Source organism: Lepisosteus oculatus, chromosome 5, assembly GCF_040954835.1.
Source record: "Lepisosteus oculatus isolate fLepOcu1 chromosome 5, fLepOcu1.hap2, whole genome shotgun sequence".
NCBI lineage: Eukaryota > Metazoa > Chordata > Actinopteri > Semionotiformes > Lepisosteidae > Lepisosteus > Lepisosteus oculatus.
Window position 1 is genome coordinate 16,052,669 of NC_090700.1, and position 20,968 is coordinate 16,073,636.

General features: G+C 38.0%; 1 protein-coding gene across 1 annotated transcript; it reads left to right on the forward strand.

Annotated features, from left to right (window-relative positions):
- The first annotated feature begins 392 nt into the window (after window positions 1-392).
- On the forward strand, window positions 393-7,937 carry ufm1 (ubiquitin-fold modifier 1). Its single transcript, XM_015342032.2, has 6 exons — window positions 393-476; window positions 582-638; window positions 3,423-3,480; window positions 5,282-5,321; window positions 5,593-5,625; window positions 7,293-7,937. Coding segments are annotated over exons 1-6 (258 nt in total). The 5' UTR covers window positions 393-474; the 3' UTR covers window positions 7,361-7,937.
- Window positions 7,938-20,968: the final 13,031 nt, after the last annotated feature.

Genomic DNA, 20,968 nt, shown 5'->3' on the forward strand with positions numbered 1-20,968 from the left:
ATCCATGTCTCACTGGGATGTAATTAGACCATTGTATTGGCTGAAAGGCACTCGATAATAGTCCGTATTTCCCTGGCCTTCGTACAACGAGGTAACTTTTAGCAGTGAAGGGACTTTTATATCATTTTTAATCCTAATCTTTTATGTGTCCATTTATAACAGTGCAGAACCTTCTCTGCCACAAAAAAACAAGTGCGCCTCATCTGTCGTTTATACGGTAACTACACTCTTAGGCAGTAGAAGATGTGCCTGTTCAAAAAAACAATAATTTAAGTCTAAAAGACACGTGAAATTGTATTTAGAATACGGATCGTTTACTACTTGAAAATAAAGAATACAACATCTCATAAAATATAAAAATAAAGACAGATTTTCACAATTATCCTGTTTTCTTATAGATGACGTGTGCCTAGTTGGGTCTTTTCACTTCCTGGTGTGCATGGTGCTGACAGATAAACAGAGACACGGGAAAACATGTAAGTTCAGATGTGGTTTCAAGTGTGCACTGATTTTAGAGAAAATAAACGTGAGAAAAGCTGATTGGTTTATAATAACAGTGGCTTGTATCTTCTTTCTCTTAGGTCAAAGGTAACGTTTAAAATCACTCTAACGTCGGATCCCAGACTACCCTACAAAGTGTAAGTGGTAGGCGTGCTGTTACAAAATCGGTGTTTACGTGTCTAATTCAGTATTTTCGTTTATTGACCGATTGATGATGGTGTATTTCAGTGTGCACTACAATAAATCCAACTGTCAAATGTGTATTATCTAGCAAGTGCTAAAAATTATGACCGTCGGTGCCGAGTTCACGTTATATTCATATAGTGTGTTGTGTTCACTTGCCAGGTAGACATCATTTTTTTCTGAATAGATTATTATAACTCGGGAGTTTTCGTCTGTGTTGTTATCTAGATATGTTTTGTCTTATAAAACGTTTTTTTATTGGATGCAGTTGATACAAGTGATTGTAATTATCTTTGCACTTTTACGAAACATGTATTTAGAGCATATACTGGTATAGTGCATATTGTGTTATCAATTATGGTATCGTGACAGGTTAAGTGCCGTGTCCCCTGTCTTTATAAGGAACTGTTGATCTCCAAGCAGCTGTGAAAACAGGCATAATTGTTATATATTTGAGTCAGTTATTTTTCAATAAACCGATTCATTTGATGTAATCTGTCATATCTGTCATATGGTGTTTAAATTATTTTAACTTTATTAACCACAATGATTTTATTAACCTTAATCAAGGGAATTAATACATTTTTATGTACAACAGTCATGTGTGATACTTCAGATTTGTATTTTTCTTGAGTCCAAAGTATTACTTTGCATACATAAGAGTTTATGAATAAAACTACAGTTTGCTCATTTGAAAAAAGACTGATTTGCAGTGATATTAACTCTAGTGAAATTAAAAGGATGTGATATACTGTTGCATTTGCTCTGGCATGTTGTTTCTGGTAATGAGTGCTGCATCTGAAAAACGACTGAGTGAGAGGAAATAGCATGAGGAAGAATATTGGTGTTACACAGTCCTCAGTTCACAGACTTTGACCAGTGAACCTTAAACATAAATGCAGTTTGCTTCTCCAGCATACACCTTAAAACGTAAGGCATGGAAAGTGTTCAAATCCATTAAACAGTACAACCGAGAAACATATTCCGTGCCAGAACTAGTTAAAAAAAAAATATTTCTCTTTAACTGTCATTAAAATAATATTTAGACAAAATTAAGATTAACTGTAAAACTGATATTTATTTTATTTTTGAGTTTCCAAGATATACATTTTATTTTTCTATTAGATTACTTAAATGTCCGTGTCTTCCCTTTTTGTGCTTGTGTTTAATGAATGAGATATTCTGTTCAAAGCAATGGGACTGTGCCCAGATTCATGAAAAGACTAGTGGACACATTATTTCATAAGAACAGTACAAGCACCTTTAATGTATGCTGGATGACTAGGGGTCTTGTTGTGAGAATGAAATGGTAACACACTTAAGAGCTGAAGCTAACTTGCGTGTTGCATCATTTCTTAATTCAAATATGGAGAATTAAATCAATGCTATTGAACAGTTTCTTGTCTAGAGCTTTAAATGACAGTGCTTGTCATCCTTACTCTTTAAATCTTTTGCCTTGAAGCTAAAAGGAAGTGTGTCAAATGGCAATTTACTTTCAGGAAATCACCCTTACCCCTTACACTTCTGTTTGTTTGTGTAAATTATGGAATTATGGCATTATGGAATTTGACTGGAGAACCCTAATTCTTAGCTTTAGTGTGTGTCAGGTATGTATTTTAATATGAAGGAAAATGCACTTGCAAAGTGTAAAAGCATAGTTTTCATAGGTTGACATGCTTTTCCCAATGTTGAAATTCAGTACATCTTCATATCTTCATTTTCGCATGTTCTGTAGCTTAGTCTTTCCTAAAATGGAACACTAGCCTTGATCACAGCTGAAAAAGACATTTGGTTATGCAGCTATATCCAAACCATCTTATTTTTAAAAACTTTTTATACTAAAATGAGCATTTCCATGTGTTGCTACACTGGGCATAGCAAATGAGTTGGTATTTTAAAATATTTTAAAAAAGAATATTTTAAAATTGCCCTTTTATCTTTACATCAAATGTAAAAGAAGCGAGATACAATATTTTTCAATTCTGGTGAAACAGACCTGTAAATTATTTCTCCTTCAGTTACGGTCCTTAGAGATTTGTTTTTTTTTTGTTCTTAATAAAGAAATGATCGCTATTTTAAAGTCTGTTGTGGTTTTTATTTTCCTGTATAGTGGGTGGGCGGCACAGTGGCTACCATTGCTGTCTTGCAGTGCTGGGGCCCAGGGTTGAGTCCACACCTGGTCTGCTATCTGTGTGGAGTTTGTACTGTATGTTCTCCCTGTGTTTGTGTGGGTTTCCTCAGGGTGCTCTGATTTGCTCCCACAGTCCAAAAACATACTTGGAGGTTAATTGGCCCTGTTGTGAGTGTGTGCGTGTCTGTGTGTTCCCTGCAGTGGACAGACATCTCGTCCAGGATATACCCTGCCTTGCGCCCGTCGCTTGCTGGAATAGGCTCCGGCTCTCCCCTGAACCTGAATTGAAAGAAGTGGTTAGGAAATGGATAGACGGATAGATGTATAGAAGGTCTTGTAAATCTCCTTCCTGTTTTTGAGGTGCAAGACAAGCTGTACCCGAGAGACTGCAATCAATGAAATGTGGCAGGCAATTTTTCATCTTTAGACACCTAAGCCTTAAGGCTAGAAATGGAAATAGAGGTGATGCAAGAGGATTAATTTCTAATTTCTTTTTGACATTTAGCTAAACATTCAGGTTATTTTGTTTGATAAGGTGACAGAATTTTTTTTTTAATAATCATGCTAAATACATATCGTCGTAAACATATCTTTTTTTTTTTTCCAGATTAAGTGTACCAGAAAACACACCATTTACAGCAGTTTTAAAGTTTGCAGCAGAAGAGGTAAACACATTTTTACCTTTTGGTGAAGTGCATGTGATGTCAAAGTTGCTTTCAGTTGTCGATGAATTGAACTTAAAAGTAATGTGTTTTTTTTTTTAAATATTGTATTCAAGTTTTGGTAAAAAGTATATCTTCTCATTTTTTAATTTAGCACGCTATTTTCTCTCTGCCCATTTCTCAAGAATGACATGGCAATGCGTGGATGAATGTGGATGATGTGTGGCACAGCTCTCACTGTGCTCAGTGCTCTCTGGTTCCTCGGCTTATCTGTGCAACTGCAGAGCCTTATTCGTCTTCATTCCCTTTTCTGTTTTAGAACGGATCCCTCTATTTTGATGTTGCTTCTGTTCTCTTCCTTTCTGTAGTGATGAAAGAGTGTCTTTTGATGAAGGCTTTTTAAGTGTCAGCAAGCTTTTTGTTGTCCATAAACAAAACTGACGATTAAAAGATAGAGATAAAAACCTATGTTTATAGTTTAAAGCCATTGGTCCAAAACATTTTTCACACAGCCTCTCTGACGTTTATTTTAATATTGGTATTAGGCATTCAAAAGTATACCTAATTTGTTTCAGCAGATGACTATTTCAGATGTAATTCCTACCCTAACTCAAACTAAAAACTGATTCATTAGACTTCGCCACATTTTTTAGCTGTAGCTTCAGGAATTCTTGACATTTTGCTATGTAGGTAGTAATGAAGGATGTTTAAAATCACATCCTGAGTAGTTGAATTTTATTCCATTCTGAGTGAATATGAACTTTAGTTTCCCACCGCATCCTCTGTTTCTAAAAAGTAAACCACCTGAGGGAAAGTTAAGCCATCTCCTATTTATTTCATGGGGACTGTGTTGCTCACAGCAACATTTTTGGTGTCTCTTTTATTTTGCTTTTCTTCTGTTTCACAAATTAGCTTTTTTCCTGAAAGTGAGGGAATAATACAACCCTGTGTTTAACGTCTATGAGGTAAACTTGTAGTTGTAATTTTTGGTGTTTCTGAAATTCAGGTTTAATGTTTTCGCTCTTAGTCTTGTTCCCCATTCCTAAGAGCCGTACAGTAGATGTGTTCGCGGATGTTCTCCAGTTCGTGTTTTATCGATGTAAACAAATTAATAAGAACAAGGCTTTCAGGCAGGTGGAGACAGAGATGAGATGTGGTTTGAACTCGTGCCCTTTGCTTATTACACTTGATTGCTTCCTTGGCGCAGTGAGAGCTCTTGAGTCGTGCTGCTCCTTCCTGCTGTGCCTTCTGCGCTGGTAATACTCGGGGAGGAAAGTAAAGCGACCCCTTTCCTTTCTCTGTTTTGTGCGAGGTGTGCTGGAGACCATCAATCTGCATTTCCCCTGTCATGCAAAAATAGGCTCGAAGGAAATCGCTGCAAGTAACTGCTTCCAAATAGCATATGATGTTTCCGAGGCGAGCAGAGTCACGTTAATGAAGATGAATTGCACACACGATTTGAAAATCTGACTTTTCTTTTAACCAAGGTAGAAAAAAAAAAAGGGAAGACACTTTCAAGCTGCAAAAAAAGCTGCCACCGTGTCTAGGAGTCAGTGTCAAGCAATTGTCAATGTCTGGGTTTGGCATGTTAGACTACTGTATCTCCTGTTTTGGTTTACAATTTGTAATAAGTTTTTTTTTTACTAGTTTGCCCTTTCCTTTGTAATATACAGTATTACAGGGAGTCACAAGTGTTAGGTGCTTAATTTGTGTTTTATTGGATTGGATGCTTTGCTGCCCAATGTTTTGTTTTTTCCAGTCACTTGCACTGTAAATATGTTGCTTTATTTTGTTCTTTCCTCAGTTTAAAGTCCCAGCTGCAACAAGTGCAATCATTACAAATGGTAAGACATTTTCCATATGAACCTTTTCCAAGTTATTTGAGGTTATATATGTATATACATACTGTATATGTGTTTACTATTATTTTATTTAGTCACAGGTTATTGCTCCTGCTTGTTTTTGTTTTCACTGATCAAATGAAACACTGTCCTAAGGAACTCTTCATAATTAACTAATAAATTTATTTTTCTCTATTCTAAGGTGAGTCTTGATCCATAGACTCTGTTTCCTATCACTGATTCATACTATTTTGGTTTTGTTTGCTTTTCACAGATGGCATTGGAATAAATCCAGCTCAGACAGCAGGTTTGTTTAATCTTCATGCTAACTTCCAAGATGAATTACTGTAACAGTCAATGCATACCACAATTATGTCAAATACAGTTTGTAGCAGAGCTTGTGTGTATGTAGTATCCTTCAACTGAACTTAGTCTTTAAGTCCTTTAGATTTCATTACGCAAGCTTTGAAGGATGCGCTAAAAGCTTACAGTACAACTGCATTTGTCTTTTTTATTTCTGTAACTGAGATACACTTGAAAAACTACATGATGTGTAGATACAGGTTTAAAGAAGTTAATTCTTTCTATAATGGTATTGAACATGTTTATTTTATATTTTAGCATACATGTTTTATACTTCTAGAGCTATTTTACCTAGAAGCAATCCCTGTTATATTTAAGTACTTAAAACGATAAAACAAGATATTTAGTTCCTTTTAAATATCAAGAGTTTCAAAGCACATCTAAAAGAATCATTTGGAACAGTTGGAATCACTGTATTGAATATTTTTGGTATTTCATTTTGATTCTTATTAATGATTTAAAGGTGGTCCCCTCTAAACATTTTTCACTACCAGCCTATTGAAAATTCTAAACCACATTTCCATATGGTAGGCAAGAAAAGCCTCTGACCAACAGTATTTTGGTCAGTTTGGAATGTGCTAATGACTGGTGAGTTTAACCTGTAATTAAGTCTGAACTTTAGCCAGACACAGCTTTAATTAAATTTAATTGTTTTTTCCACGTGGTCCTTTGATAGATGCTTTAAAATTAAAATAAAACAATGTTTTAGTGTTCTCTGAGTGTAGGGCTATATATTCAAATGACAATCTCTCTTTGACATCTTGTCTTTATGAGGAAGTACATACAAGTAAATGCGGAATGGAGCTTGACAATTTATCTTTAGGCTAGATTTTGTAACTATCTGTTGAAAACTCGGCAAGCAACCATTTTAATGGAAAAATCAATTATAAAAATGACCAAATAGAAGAGTTAGTTGTTCCAGGCAGAATTGTAAAAACAGTGTCTGGATGTGTTCAAATCACATTGCGCTTAACCTTGATAACATGCCAGGTCATTTCAACTACAGCTGTATGCCTGCTGTCATACAGAAACAGACAGGTTGTCTTCATGGAATTCAAAGCCAGCAAAATTAAAGCTGACAATAGTTTTTCTTTCATTGACTTTGGGCAGAAGAGTATTGATTCTGTTATTAAGATCCACACTTCTTGTTTTAATTTGCTGATATATTTTAAATGTTTCTGTGCATGATTTGTCTTTAGCTCATGAATATCAGCTGACTTATAAATGTAGTTTTGAAGATTCATTATGATAAAAGACACAGGCTAATGTTTGTGACTTATTTATTGTGTATTAATGCAGTAAATTCAATGCAACAAAACCATGGTATAGTCACAGCTGTATATTGTGTGCAGATAAATATCCTTATTCTCCTTGAAAAATGAATGAACGATACATATACTGTATCTAATCCTCTCCTGTATCTGCAGATATTAAAGTTCATTTATGTAGTCTGGGTCATATTTGGTTTAAAAATATGGGGATTTTCAGTCTAATAAAGTAATTTAATAGTACATTCTGTGATTCCGCCTGTATCCACAATCAGTTAAGTCTTTCAAGTGATTGACAGTCCCTTTTTACATGTTATTTTTTTGTCTTTTTAAATTGCTGTAGGAAATGTGTTCCTTAAGCATGGATCAGAGCTTCGCATCATTCCTAGAGATCGAGTGGGAGGCTGCTAACCTGCAGTGTGTTGAATCATCGAGAAGGGGGGGATCATTTTCACATGATAATTTTTTAAACAGTTTATTTATTTTTGGCATTCAAACGTTCCACCCATTTGCTGACACCACATAATGTGTCCGTGAAACTACATGATGACGACAAGAATCAGTGTCCATAAAATTAGAGGCAAAAAAATACTACAATATATTGATTCTAAAATTGTGGAATTGGATGTTACGTTTCAAGGATGTGTTTCTTGCTGGCAGTACAAACCTTCTTTGTACCTTAATAATTGTTGCATAGAAAAGAAAAATAACCAATGTACTGTACACTTAGATACAGATCTCCTACCAAGCCTAAGATGGTTTTTCTGATGAAACAAACTTTATGTTGCACTCATTTTGATGTTTGTTGAGTTTAAATGATGTGACTATGAAAGTGACACATTTTATCACCTTTTTTCATGTGTACTTTCAAAGAGTGTTTTCTGTGTCTTACAAAAAATGGAATCACAGTTCTACATGAAGGCTGATTGCTCATAGTCTGATTTCAGTGTTGAATTAAACATCTCCCAGAGGCGGTATCATATATAAAGATGGTGTTCTTTCATTGTAGTTTGTGGCTCTTGAGCCAGATCTTTTTCAAAGCGTTCATATCTGTCATCTGTTTTGCTTCACTCCCACAGGTATTTTCATAGTGCTGTACCTACCTCTGAAGTGGAACCTTTTTGCACTGCAAGCATCTTTTGTGCAAGGAATGAAGTAGTTTAAGAGGATGTATGCTGTATTATTTAGCGTTTCTGTTATATAGGCCATTTGAAGATTTTTTTAAGTTCACAGAGAAGCCAAAAAAAAGTGTTATTGGGTAATTTCTGTCACTTTAAAAGACTTCTAAACCCTTCTAGAAAGGAGGGCTAGAGGGAGATATTTTTAAATTGAATGCTTTCACTGCTTGGCATCTTGGGCTTTGATTTAACTTGTTGGATGCCGCTCTATCATTTTAGAATTCTGTTCCAGGTCCTACAGGTACAATATGTGAAATGTAATTTCTCTGATTTAATTCAGGTTTATAATAAGGTCCATCACATACAGTAGGTGACAATCCTATGTGGAATTTATCTATTTAAAATGCTTTCTACAGCTTGGAATGTTTTAATGAATTCCACTAGTAATGTTGACTATTTAATAGGAATATTCAGTATATTAAATATTGTTGGCAGGGTAAATATTTTTTTTTCTTCATCTGGATGTAAAATATTTTTCAGTTTAAGTCATTTATCCTGAGATTTCAATGTATTATATGGTATTCTCTCACAACAAGGCATTATTACTTACTGTGCTGGGTAAGGAATAAGAAAGGATGTCATTATTTCCAAATTTTATGTGGTTTTAATGAAGGCAATCTACAGTTACTAGAACAAATTGCCGCACAGAATTTTTACCTTTAAAACAGTCTGTGAACCAGTGGCATGTTATGCGGTAGCCAACATGTTATTAAAAGGCCACTTATGTTTTAAATTGCAAGCAGGGTAGCATAAGACAGATAATAAATTGAAATTTATCATAAACTCTTGAGATTAAATGCTTAGTGCTCTACTATAGTGTTGTGTTTGCAGCAATCATATGTCAAAAACAGAAAACCATAATTATGAGTTTGTATGTAGAGGATAAGCTGTTTATTGTTTGGGTACCCTCAAGGTTTTTAATTCAAGTGTAAAGCTGTAGAGGTTAAAGACCAGGCTCTTACAGGAATGATGTTTTCATTCTGTGTGTGACTCTGCCATCCTATTTATTAGAGCAGTACAGACCGTTGTCATTTTGTTTTCTTGGCAGTTGCAACACTGAGGCTCAGAAACGGAATAGCACAATTGTAATAGCAAAGTACTGACATATCTGACGACATGATGGAGGAAGAGCTGGGAGCAGAGAGATGATGTATTTGATGGCACTGCACACTGCAAAGGGATAAAAAGGAATTTCAAAGTAGACAACCTAGAATCCCATTTGCGGAGACGGGAGCAGCATACTGTACACACAACAGCATGTAATCTGACAATTGATTTGACAATGGGCACTTTCCCTTTTTTCCAGTTCCTCTATAACATCCCTTACCAATTCTAATATACAGTACATTCAAGGACTTCTTTGACATAAAAATCGTTTTTTTTTTTTAATTGAATTGCAATTTGGAATGAAACTAGATTTGAAAGGCTGGAGCTTTCACCTCTTTTTAAAGCTCTTTGAAAGGCTATAGCCTCAGAGGCACCAAACAAGGACAAGGCCTGTGGAAAGTGGCGATAGACATCGCACTGTGCAATATTCTGCCTCTCAAATTAGATTGAACTACAAAAGCTTGTGTCAAGTGATAAAAACTGTGGCTAATGTCACAAATTTGCTGTCACCTGGCAAGCCACAGGTTTAGCATTACTCCAGTTGTTTCTGCCTAACCCAGTTTTAGTGGAGCTTGCCATTTATCTGCCAACTTTTCAGGGGTGGAACTAGCAATTTCCAGGCTGTGCTGATCTCTGCACTATAGAAGAATCTTACTAAGTGAGCCACTCAGCCTAAATAATTACCTTTTAAAGTGGCATTTGTTTAAAATCTGCTTTCAGTATATTTATGTATGTTTCCTTTCAAGCATTCTCATAAATGGTAAATGTGTTTTTTTCTGAACTACCGAAGGAGACAGAGGACATTAATGGAGGAAAATGACGTAGCTTGTAAACCACATGCTACAGCCATTTTCACATAAACCATTAGAAAATGTAGTAGCAGAACATTGGTGCATTCAGTTTCAATAATGAATTTTTTCATCCTTTCTAATTAAACAGAAAGCACTATGTACAGCACTATGTGCTTTCTTTAATTTATTTTTAAGAAAGTCATTAATGGTTTACTAGACTAGGATCACATTAATGTACTGTACTTTACTTAAGTGGAGCTGTTTTTCAAAGGAGACTTTAATTGCTAGTGTAGGTTGGTTCTTTGATAATCATGAAAAGTCTTGTTTTTAAGGACTAGGTTGAGGTAAGTTGATTGTTGGAGAGAAATTTCAGATCAATGCTTTGTTACTTTAACATTCTTAGAATCTGTATCATGTTGTATTCTTAAAATGATACAGATTGCTAAATGTCATGTCTTTGTGAGGTCTGTACATTTCAGGTAAAAGCCATATGCTTCAATGTGTTGAATATTGGATATACAGTATGAATTTTGTAAAAAACTAAATAGGGATACTGCATTTACACATTTATTAGACCTTCATTCTTTCTAATAAGAAGCATCCAGTAAGAAGATTTTTAATGTATTTTCTTTACAGAATAAAGGCCATTCCTTTATTGAGCTTGTTGTCACTACCAGTCCGTAATCCAAAGAACAAAATATTCCACAGTCCTGACATATAGAGAGGAGAAGGTTCATCTCCTGTAATAGGTCAAACATATTTTGAAAGAATACAACATATACAAACATCAGTTCAGCTGGGTGTGTTCTGGGGAAGGTGAGAGCAAATCATTTATGCAGTAGAAAGCAGAATGGTGTCAAATCCACTAATATCACTTAACAGACAGCCAGCAAAAAAAGAGTGGAGTTGAATGACTGTGTTGCAGGTGCTGTACATACTGTACCAAGGTAACACTTGGTTTTAAAGAACAAAAACCACATTCTTTAAACAGTATAAAAACAGACTAGCAGTGCATGCTAGTAAACATGACGTTTCAATCCTGGTTCTGGAGGGCCTGTGTTTTTAGATCCCAGCACCTGAAGTGAAGAGTGAACCTGTTAAATGTGGGATTGTTCAAATCTGCCCTCGCAACACAAAACGTTATTGATAGACTAAGAACCAATAAGATAATTCCTTCAAGTTAAATCTGTAATTAATGTATCAATACAAACATACATCACAAACACAGACAAATATCTGGAACTATAGAAAATTGGAAGGTTAGTGTTATTAGGACTATTTAGTACAGATCAGGTTCATGTTAGTGATGTGTTACAATCATCTTATGGGTAAAATATTGTCTGTAGTGCTCTGGTGAACTGAATCATCCTTTTCTGGTATAAGTTATCTCCACACCATGTCTACAAAAGCAAGGTTAAATACAGAAAAGGGGGTTTTAGTGGCACAAGAAAAAATGAATTTGACACTAAACAAGCAGAGTAATAATAGCTCCGCAAAAAATGTTTTTCTTTCTTTTATTTCTGTTTTTAAGGTGCTCAAACCCAAGGTATTGGGAGAATTTCTTCTAGCCTTTTAAATAAAACCTTTAAAATCTTCAATGCTTTAATAAACTGACTAACCATTTAAACACGGCTAGTCCTGTGTTGTGAGCATGCTTTGTGATTCTACATTAACACACTACAGTAAGTTTAATTGAATGAGGCAATGTATCATTATCAATTCCTTTCTATTAGAAAGGTGGTTGATTAAGTTGCAATTAAATTTACTTGGGATTTTAATTATTCTAAACTATGTAATGGAATTTTAAAATTACTGTCCAGTGCAATCTAGGTTTATAGGATTCAGTAGAAAGACATTTACTGTAGGTTTGTATGTATTCTCACTTCTAAAAGCAAATTTGATATAACAATTTACTTTCTCAATTGATGTTCCATCATTTCCAAAGTGAACTACTTCAGTGCCACAAGTCACAATTTTCTCCACAATGTTAATGCAGGATGTAATGCTGCCCCTGGCATGTCCCCTTTAAGGGACGGGGTTTTTGTTGGGAGATGTTACCAAGGTAACTACAGCTGACTTGAGTCACAGTAATCATAAGAAACAGCTGTGGGTAAGTGGGTGAGGGTGACGTTCCCTTAAAGGACACCAAACAAGACCTTAGTCTTGTGAGAGATGCAGACCATAAAGGGTATATGAGACGTGAAGCTTGTCAAGCCCAGGAAACCGTGATTGTAGAGTTCATCGATGCAAGGGACCCACGAAGGATCTCGGAAGAGATTGAACAGGACAAAGGTATAGGCTAGAATGAGGACTCTCAAGACTCTCGGGCCCAGAGACCTCCAAGTATGTGGGGGCCATGTTCAACTCCCCTCTCGGAGAAGAGTGCACGCAGAGACGGCATACACAAAATGGTGTCTGTATATGCACCCTCCTTGTTATTGTTTACATTCTGCCTATGGCTAATGCAGAAGCAGTGTGTGACGTTATACAAATAGTCACAGCCAGACTGCAAGCACAACACCCTAGCGCTTTCATGGCTACTTCAGGGGACTGTAATCATGTTTCTCTTTCCACCACTCTGTCTTCTTTCCACCAGTTTGTTAAGTGCTCAACCAGGGAAAATAAAACATTGGACTAACTGTATGCTAATGTTAAGGATGCTTATAGCTCCACTGCCCTTCCCCCTTGGAAGATCAGACCACAACCTTGTTCTGCTTACACCAGTATACAAGCTTATTGGCCAGTGCCCACCTGCAACCATGAGAAGTGTGAGGAGATGGATTTAGGAGGTTATGGAGGATCTACGTGGTGCTCTGCATGTTACCACATGTACTTTGTGAGCCACATGGGGAAGACATAGACAGCAAGGTAGACAGTTGATTGAGCCTGGCTGCTGTTGCACTGCAATTTCCCTCATGGGATTAATAAAATATCTATCTAGCTATCTTCTGAATTAGTTTTGAAACCTGCTGAAAGGGACTTGTCCAGTGAGAGGGACATGGCTGTCTACAGTCACAGTGGCACAGTGACTACGCCTGTGGCATGATATACAGTATGATAGAGGATGCGGGCACTGCAGTAGCCCTTATGGGCCTGTCAACAGAACTGTGTTGCAAGGGGACAGATCATGGACCATGTGATAGTAACAGTACTCTGTGACAACATGGTGGTATGTGTTTATGTGAGTGTTTAGTGAGCTGAGACAGAGAGCAGGACACAATAGAGGAGCCCTCTGGAGGGCATCATAGAATTAGTGACTGAAAGGGCTCGTCTGCCTTCTGATCTCTGTTAGAACAGAATGGGAGACTCCTCGGACAAGAGACCATGTGAGATATGTGAGAATAGAAAACCATGTTGTCCGCAGAGGTTGGTGTTGTGAGTAAGTGACAACAAGGGTGTATAACAGTAAAAGAGATCTGTGCTGTTCAGAGCTGCCTTGAATAAGATCAACATCATGAAAGGGCTGAGGAGCAACAACCAGCCACTGAAGGTTTGGTTGGAACCAAACGACTGAAGAGACAGTTTCTGTCCTTGGGGAAAAGGGGAGGTAGCTTAGAAGGAACCTTCTCTCTAGTGATGGGAGTTGGCCTAGGGGAAGGGGACATAAGCTACCTGAGGTGAAAGCACTGAGGGTAGACCAGTCTTCAGTGGAACCAACAGGTCACAGAGTCACAGCGTAGTGTGTTAAGGTGTATTGAGTATCAGCTGTAGACAGCATTACTAAGTAGGAGTCTTATCAAATGAGACTCTCATTTTAGGGAAAGGGGATGTAAAACCATCCCAGATGTGGCGCTTTTAAGGGGAGGATTCTCTGTTGAGAAGGGATGCGTTACCTAGGTAACCACAGCTGAGCTGAGCCCGAGTAATCATGAGGTAGTGATGTGAACGAGTACTTCTTTCAGAGGAGGAAAAGCAAGACCTCAGGATTGCAAGAGCTGAAGACCAGGAAGGATTAATGAGACCAGGTCTCCCGTATGCGGAAGCTGGGCGGTGAGAGACTTGGGCTGAAGCAGGACAGCAGCGGGTTTGTAACACTGATGCTTTTGGCAATAGCAACAAGAATGGCTGTGTAGTGTGCTCTCTGAAGGCACCAGTTCTGTAGGGTTTGGGCATTTACTGGGACAATTATTAATTGTAGCAGTAAATCACAAAATTGATTCTTTTGATGGCTTTAGAATCCAACCATGCGATATAACTCAAACAACGCACACACACAGGTACTAATACACGAGGATACATTTATTAATACATAGAATATGCATGTAAACCTAACAGATCTTATCGAGAGGGTTATCAGAATACAAAAGGTATATATTCAGTCAGTTACAAAGAGTTACATATATCAAGAGGACATACGTTCAGTATATCATTCATTTAGACCATTTCTTAAATGAACTTGGTTATAACTTCTCAAAACAAGTACATAACTCTTAGGAATTAAATTGATATCAACTGGTTGGGATAACAATTGAATTCTCGAGCAGTAATGCATTGAAGTTGAATACTCATCCAATCTCTGGGGATTCAGATCTCCTGCGGGCACAAAGAAACAGTTGCAGGCTATTGCTGTCCAATCCGCGCTCTCTGGCTAGGTGCCAGGCTGTGCTGTGTGGCTTACGACGGTGTGCTGCTGATGCTCACTGACCGACTAGTTAGTGTTGGCTTTAACTAGCAAAGTTTGCGCACAGGAGAAAAGATGACTGTGGGTCCCAGCAAGTCAGGAAGATGACCGGTTCGTTCCTGGTGAAGAGCTAGTTCTGAATAGTGATTCAGCTGTCCACAGTTCCAACCTGTTCACGAGGCCTGCTGCTGGTGCTAACCTCGGGTGGATCCTCTGGTTACTCTCTGGCAACCTCCGCTCTAGACTCTTAGAACAAAGGAAAGTTCTGGCACTTGGACACACTGGCCGTTCCGTGGTTGTCCGGGCTGAGTCTCAGGATGGTCAGGAGGCGCGCTGCGAGAATGTCCTGCCCTTGGGAGCCTTCTGCTCCTGGGCCGTCCTGCCCTGGAATTCTCCTTTGAATTCCCTTTAGAATAGTCCACAGAATTCAGACTTCTCTCAGGCCCTCTGTGTTGCCTGTTTTTACCTGGAGGAACTTCAGCTCGTTCATTGGCTGAAAGTTCCATGGGCATCAGAGTCCCACATGGGTTACTCGGCCCTACCAGTCCCTGATTGGTTGATCAAGGTGAGATATGAGTCACTTATTCCTGACACTTAGGAATGCAGTCCAGATGTCCATCTGGCACTCCCTAGACAGATAGGCGCCAATGGATGACCATTGATCATGATAGCCAGGCTTTGGGAGCTGTCCCTTATCAAAAGAAACCTTAAATCAGCCTGCATGAATAGTTTCTCTGTGGCTGCACCACAGAGATGAATAGAGATGGGACCTCATTTGGGAAACCTCAGAACGCTTAATTCTTTCTTATTAATAAGCCTCGCCGCTACAGCTGTATTTAAAGACTGCAGCTTTATAATGTTTTTTCATTAGCCCTATACAATTTCTTGCATTAGGAATTCATCTTTTCACATACCCCAACTTATTCTCCATGGAGACACAGTCACACAGACAGGGAGAGAAGCTTGGGGTCAGAGTGCAGGGTCTGCCATTGTATGGCACCCCTGGAGCAGTTAGGGTTAAGGGCCTTGCTCAGGGGCCCAACGGAGTAGGATTCCTCTGCCGGCCGCGGGATTTTAACCGGTAACTTTCCAGTCACAGGCACAGATCCTTAACCACTCCGCCCATATAGGGAGATGAGAGACAAGCAACAGATGTGGAGGAGACTGTGGGAGAACCAGAAAGTTTCCCAACCACCTTAAAGTGGCATGTCCTGCGAATGGGACATTGACTCTCCATGTCTACAGTGGCAGCCGCTACCCCATGGCATCACAGGTCATTTTGAAGATTCTGGAGAATTTGTCCTGAATTTCATAATGTTTATTTAACTCTTTGCCTACTTTAATGACTAAACAGAATATTACAAGTTCTTTATCCTGCTGCGGTATAGTTCAATAATGTTTACGTATCTATTCTAGCTATATAGAATTCAAAGCCAAAACTTTTGTACAAACCCTAGTACAGTATAAAGGTTTTCAGACTCTTTCTCCGGTGTCCTACTTTGTGTAATTATAAAAATATGCAGTATTTTTACATTTAAAACCTGAATTCTTAAAGTGAAGATTTCCAAGGTTAAAATAAGATATTGTAAAAGTAAGCAAAAAAAAACTAACAGAAAAAAGTAGATATACTATATATTGTTTGCATAAGTATTTAGAACCATGAACTCAATATTTGGTGGAAGGGCCTTTGGCAGCACTTACAATGCAGCCATAAGTCTTCCTGGGTCTCTACCACCTTTGTACCCTAAATGTTTGCCAATTCTTCTTGGCAGATATGCTCAACACCTCTCAAGTTGTTTGGGGATTGGTTATGAACAGCAGTTTTCAATCCTTTCCCCAGATTCTCAAGAGGACTCAAGTCAGGACTTTGACTGGGATACTCAAGGATATTAATTTAATTGCTGTTAAAACATTCCAGTGTTGCTTTGGGTCCTTCTCTTGCCAAAACATTTTTTGTTTTTAAGATTCACCTATACTTTAACCTTTTCCATTTGCCCTTGAAGGTTTTCAGTCCTTTCTAATGAGAGGCAGCTCCGTAATATAATGCTTCCACCACCATGGCCACCATGCCACCATGTTGGCTGAGACATGTGCAGGTTTGGGGCTGCACAACATCTTATCCTTAGCACAACACCATTTGAAATGTTTTTTTTTTCAGGATCACTCATGTACTATATATTGCTGCAAACTCCATGCTGGTGTTGAGATATTAGGCTTACAGTATTTTCAGTTATGGCCTCCTCCTTGACACCCTGCTTTACAAGCTTTACAGTCTGTGAACTGTTCTAGATGCTGTTGGCTGATGCACTTTTTCTCCCATCTCTGCCAATGAACTCTGTAACTCTGTAGCATCCCACAGCAATTTCCTCCCTACCTGGCTGCTCAGTTTGGAGGAACAGTCTGATCTAGGCAGTGTGTTCCATTTCTTGAGGACAAGGTTGACTGTTCTCATAGGGATAGAATAGAATAGATTAATATAATTTTGGTACCTTCTCCTGATTGTAACAAACACGGACTGGAATCCGTGTCAGATCTTGTAGAAGACCCTATGCGATGCGGTAAGAGCTGGAGAAAACAGGAGGCGTGGTAAAAAGGAACACACAGGGGTTTAATAGTGCACAAAATAATAGTGACAGTCTGTGAGACAGTGTACGGGGAAGACAAAACGGCATCCAAATCCAAACGGGTCCAAGGGCAGGTCAAAGCACGGTCCGAAAGTCCATAAACTGGAAATCCATCCTGGGACGCGATAAAGTTAAAATCCCCGGGAGGGGGGAGCACACGGACAAACGAAACATGGAGGTCCAAGGGTGACGGGGCGAGATCCTCCAGACCCCGGGCTCAGGAAACAGGAGGTGTCGGGGATGAGGCCTATGCCCTCAGGAGACGGACGTAGGGTTTCCTGGTGCTAGGCGGGCCTCGCGACATCTTACCCTAATGATGAGCCCCAAGGACTGGAGGAGCTGGTCTTTAAATAATAACACTAAAAGGGTACACCTGGAGAGCTAAATGACACGAACAATAATAAGAGCAGTGGAGCGCCCTCTAGGGAGGGATGTCGGGCGTGACACTGATCTGTGCTTTTTAATTATTTTATCCCTGACTTCCCGTTGAGTCTGCATAAAATCCACTAAATGACCAATGAACTTCACAAAGACAGGTACTTATACTGTATGCTGAAATCTTGTGAACCACTGTTAATGAACACAGACCGAGGCCATGTAACTAATTGTGTGGCTTATTAAAGTAATTTTTTGACAATTAATTATTCTATTTTTGCCAGAGCAAAGGGTTTGAATACTTATGTAATCATGATCTTTCCATTTTCCGTTCATATGAATCTTTTATTCTTCCTTTTTTGAGCTTTGTGTGGAGTAGGTTGTACACTTATTAGTTGTAACAAATATTAGTTGTAACTTCAAAATGTAATGACTGCAATCTTTAATGCAACAGAATGTTAAAACCGTGCAATGGTCTTAATATTTTTGGAACAGCATATATTTTAACATCATTGTCAACAAATAACTTCAGACTGATGTGTCAAATTTTGTAACCAAGAACCTGGCTTTATACCATCCATTTTCGTGTACTTTTTGCAGTGGATAAGGGATACTCAGTTGCAATTCCCAGTCATCAGTGAGTCATCCAAGTTGCCATTCTGAAATACTCTCAGACATTCAGGTTAACTTCCCACTGCCATAGAGACCTCATTTAAAGTCGTGATCTCTTGGAAATTGCTGTAAAAATATGGTGTTGCTATAAAAAGACATATCCTTTGTGGATAGAGTATCTTAATAATGACTGGACATTTTTGCGTGTTGAGAGAGGTATGGGCATCATGATCAGAGTTGTGTTATTCACCTACAACTGCAGCATAGCAAAAGATTTATGATATTGGTTGTGACTTATGTATGAAATCTGCATAAGGGCATACTGTAGGAGGGGAAAGTGTTGGAACCACTTTATTTACAGTACTTCACAGAGTTGCTTTGTATCTTTTTGTGAAAATATTAAAATTGAAAGAATCCCAATGAGTAATTCTGGACTATGAGTTTTTTTTTTCTTTTGTAACTCCTCTCAAACACCAGTCCTCACACATTCTCAACAGACTGGCCTATGTTCGCACACTAGGATGAAAGGGATGTTGCTGGAGTTCTAATCATGGGAGCATTAATCTTGTCAAAAACAGAACCTTCAAAAAGATAGTATCCCCCCCTTGCAATTATAAATCCTCTCTAATTCTTTAACACTTATAATTACATTTAGAGTGAATGACACGAAGACACCCCCTCTCTCTCCTGAAAATGCTGCTGCAGTAGAATCAGGATGTGATGGGAGTTTTCAGTCGTATAATTATTGCCCGGCACTTTGTTTGTTTGTATTTGAACTGGGAATCAGAGAATGGACAAAGGTCTACAGTGTGTGGTATTTCTGAATCCTATGCGAGCAAAGGTTGCATACTGTAATAATCCTGCAGAAATGACATTGAATGCAAAAGTGTAAGAAATGCAGTGTGTGTCTGGAAGTAACGTTTCGATTCCATGTGCATAAAAGTGTCAATAAATTAATTGGAAAAAAACTCAGCGTCATGAAATCAAGTTCAGCACTCACTATAACAGCTATTTTACATTTAAAATAAACATTTACAGGGCAAGAACAAAAGATTCTCTGTAGTTCTCTGGACTAATTTTATAGTTCATACCTAATTGAATTACTGAATTACAAACAGTAATTCAATTAAGTACCACAGTCGGACTTTTAAGAAACTCTTCTCTGTATTAATATTTCCAATAAGGCATACAGTACAGTTATAAATGTGTAGTTTTTAGTGATTGGATGTGCCATATGTTACAGTACAGGAAAATGGATCTTTAAGTGTTTTTAAAATTTGTTCAAATATCTTTGGGAAAAAAAAAACAATTCTGCATGATTTCCTTCCACCACTACTCCAATCATATTTGACATTCAATTTCTTATTCACATATATTTATAAATGTTGTGTTTCTTATCTTGGAATGTCATAAATTAATAAATTTGTAGCAAAGAAGAGGGATCTTTGCTACTAATACAGAACTGTCAAACAAGCCATCTGATAAATGTGCAAATACAAATCAGAGTTGATTGACTCTCTAGTTTCATGGTAATACTAATGAATGTAGCTTCCTGCCTCACATAAGCATGCAAGTGAAGTGTTTTGCTTCTGACAGAGTGATGGATCTGTGCAAAACTAGTAAGAATTACAAACGGAAATGAATAGAGCTGGAAGGAGGGCACACTATGAATTCATATTTACAGCAGGGGTGTCAAAGTCATTCCCAGCAAGGCTGCAGTCTGTCTCGGCTGCCATGTCAGCTGAGCCTTCAGCTTCTTTATTGATCTAATTGTTCAGTTTAACACTTCTTTCCAGGGGGTGGCGTGGTGGCGTGGTGGTGTGACGGTGTGATAGTTAGTGCTGTTACTTCATAGGTCTTGGGTCCTACAGTAGGTTTGATTCTAGATAGGAGCATCTTCTGTGCAGGGTTTGCATGTCCTTCCCATGCCTGTTGTGTTTTCTCCAGGTTGTGCAGCTTCCTCACATTTTCTGAAGATGTAATGGCCAGGTTAAATGGTATCTCTAAATGATGAATATGTGTGTATTGTGTGTAATATACATGTGTGTATATTGTGATGATTGGTGTTCCTGGGACAGGCTCTGTGTTCACTTACCAGAAAAAAATGATTTCTGATTATGGATGGAAGGATTTCCGGTATCTTCCGGTAACTTAATGTTCCTTTTACCACTTTTAGGACTATTATGAGCTGTATCAGCACAATGTAAACACAACCAGGTGATCCAAAACTATCTTAATGTTGAACACAATCCAGAGTTGGCCCACTGTACAGTATAAACTAACATTAAACCTGTGAGTATGGCTTCATCTGACATGTACAGTATTATAATTGGTAGAGAATATGCTTGAGGGCCCCTTCATTTTAAACATGGCTATAAAAATGATAAAGCCCTTTACTTTCAGTTAGACCTGCTGTACAATGGCTTACGGTCTTGAGTTACCCATGTAAAGGGTCCAGAAGTGTTTTAAAAGTAATTTTGTCTTGATAGAATGTTCACATTCATGTTACACAAGTTAGACTAACCCTAGCTTATTTTTTAGTTTATTCAGTTTCTATTTTCTATAATGTCGTTGACTAAACCTTTTTTAAAGAAATTAGAGTACCTTAAGTGTTTGGATTTGTTTACTGTTGTTTGCATAATAAGTCGTTAGTGCATTTGTAAGATCTGTCCTTGTTTTACATTACTTTTTACAGCAAGGGATTAGTATGG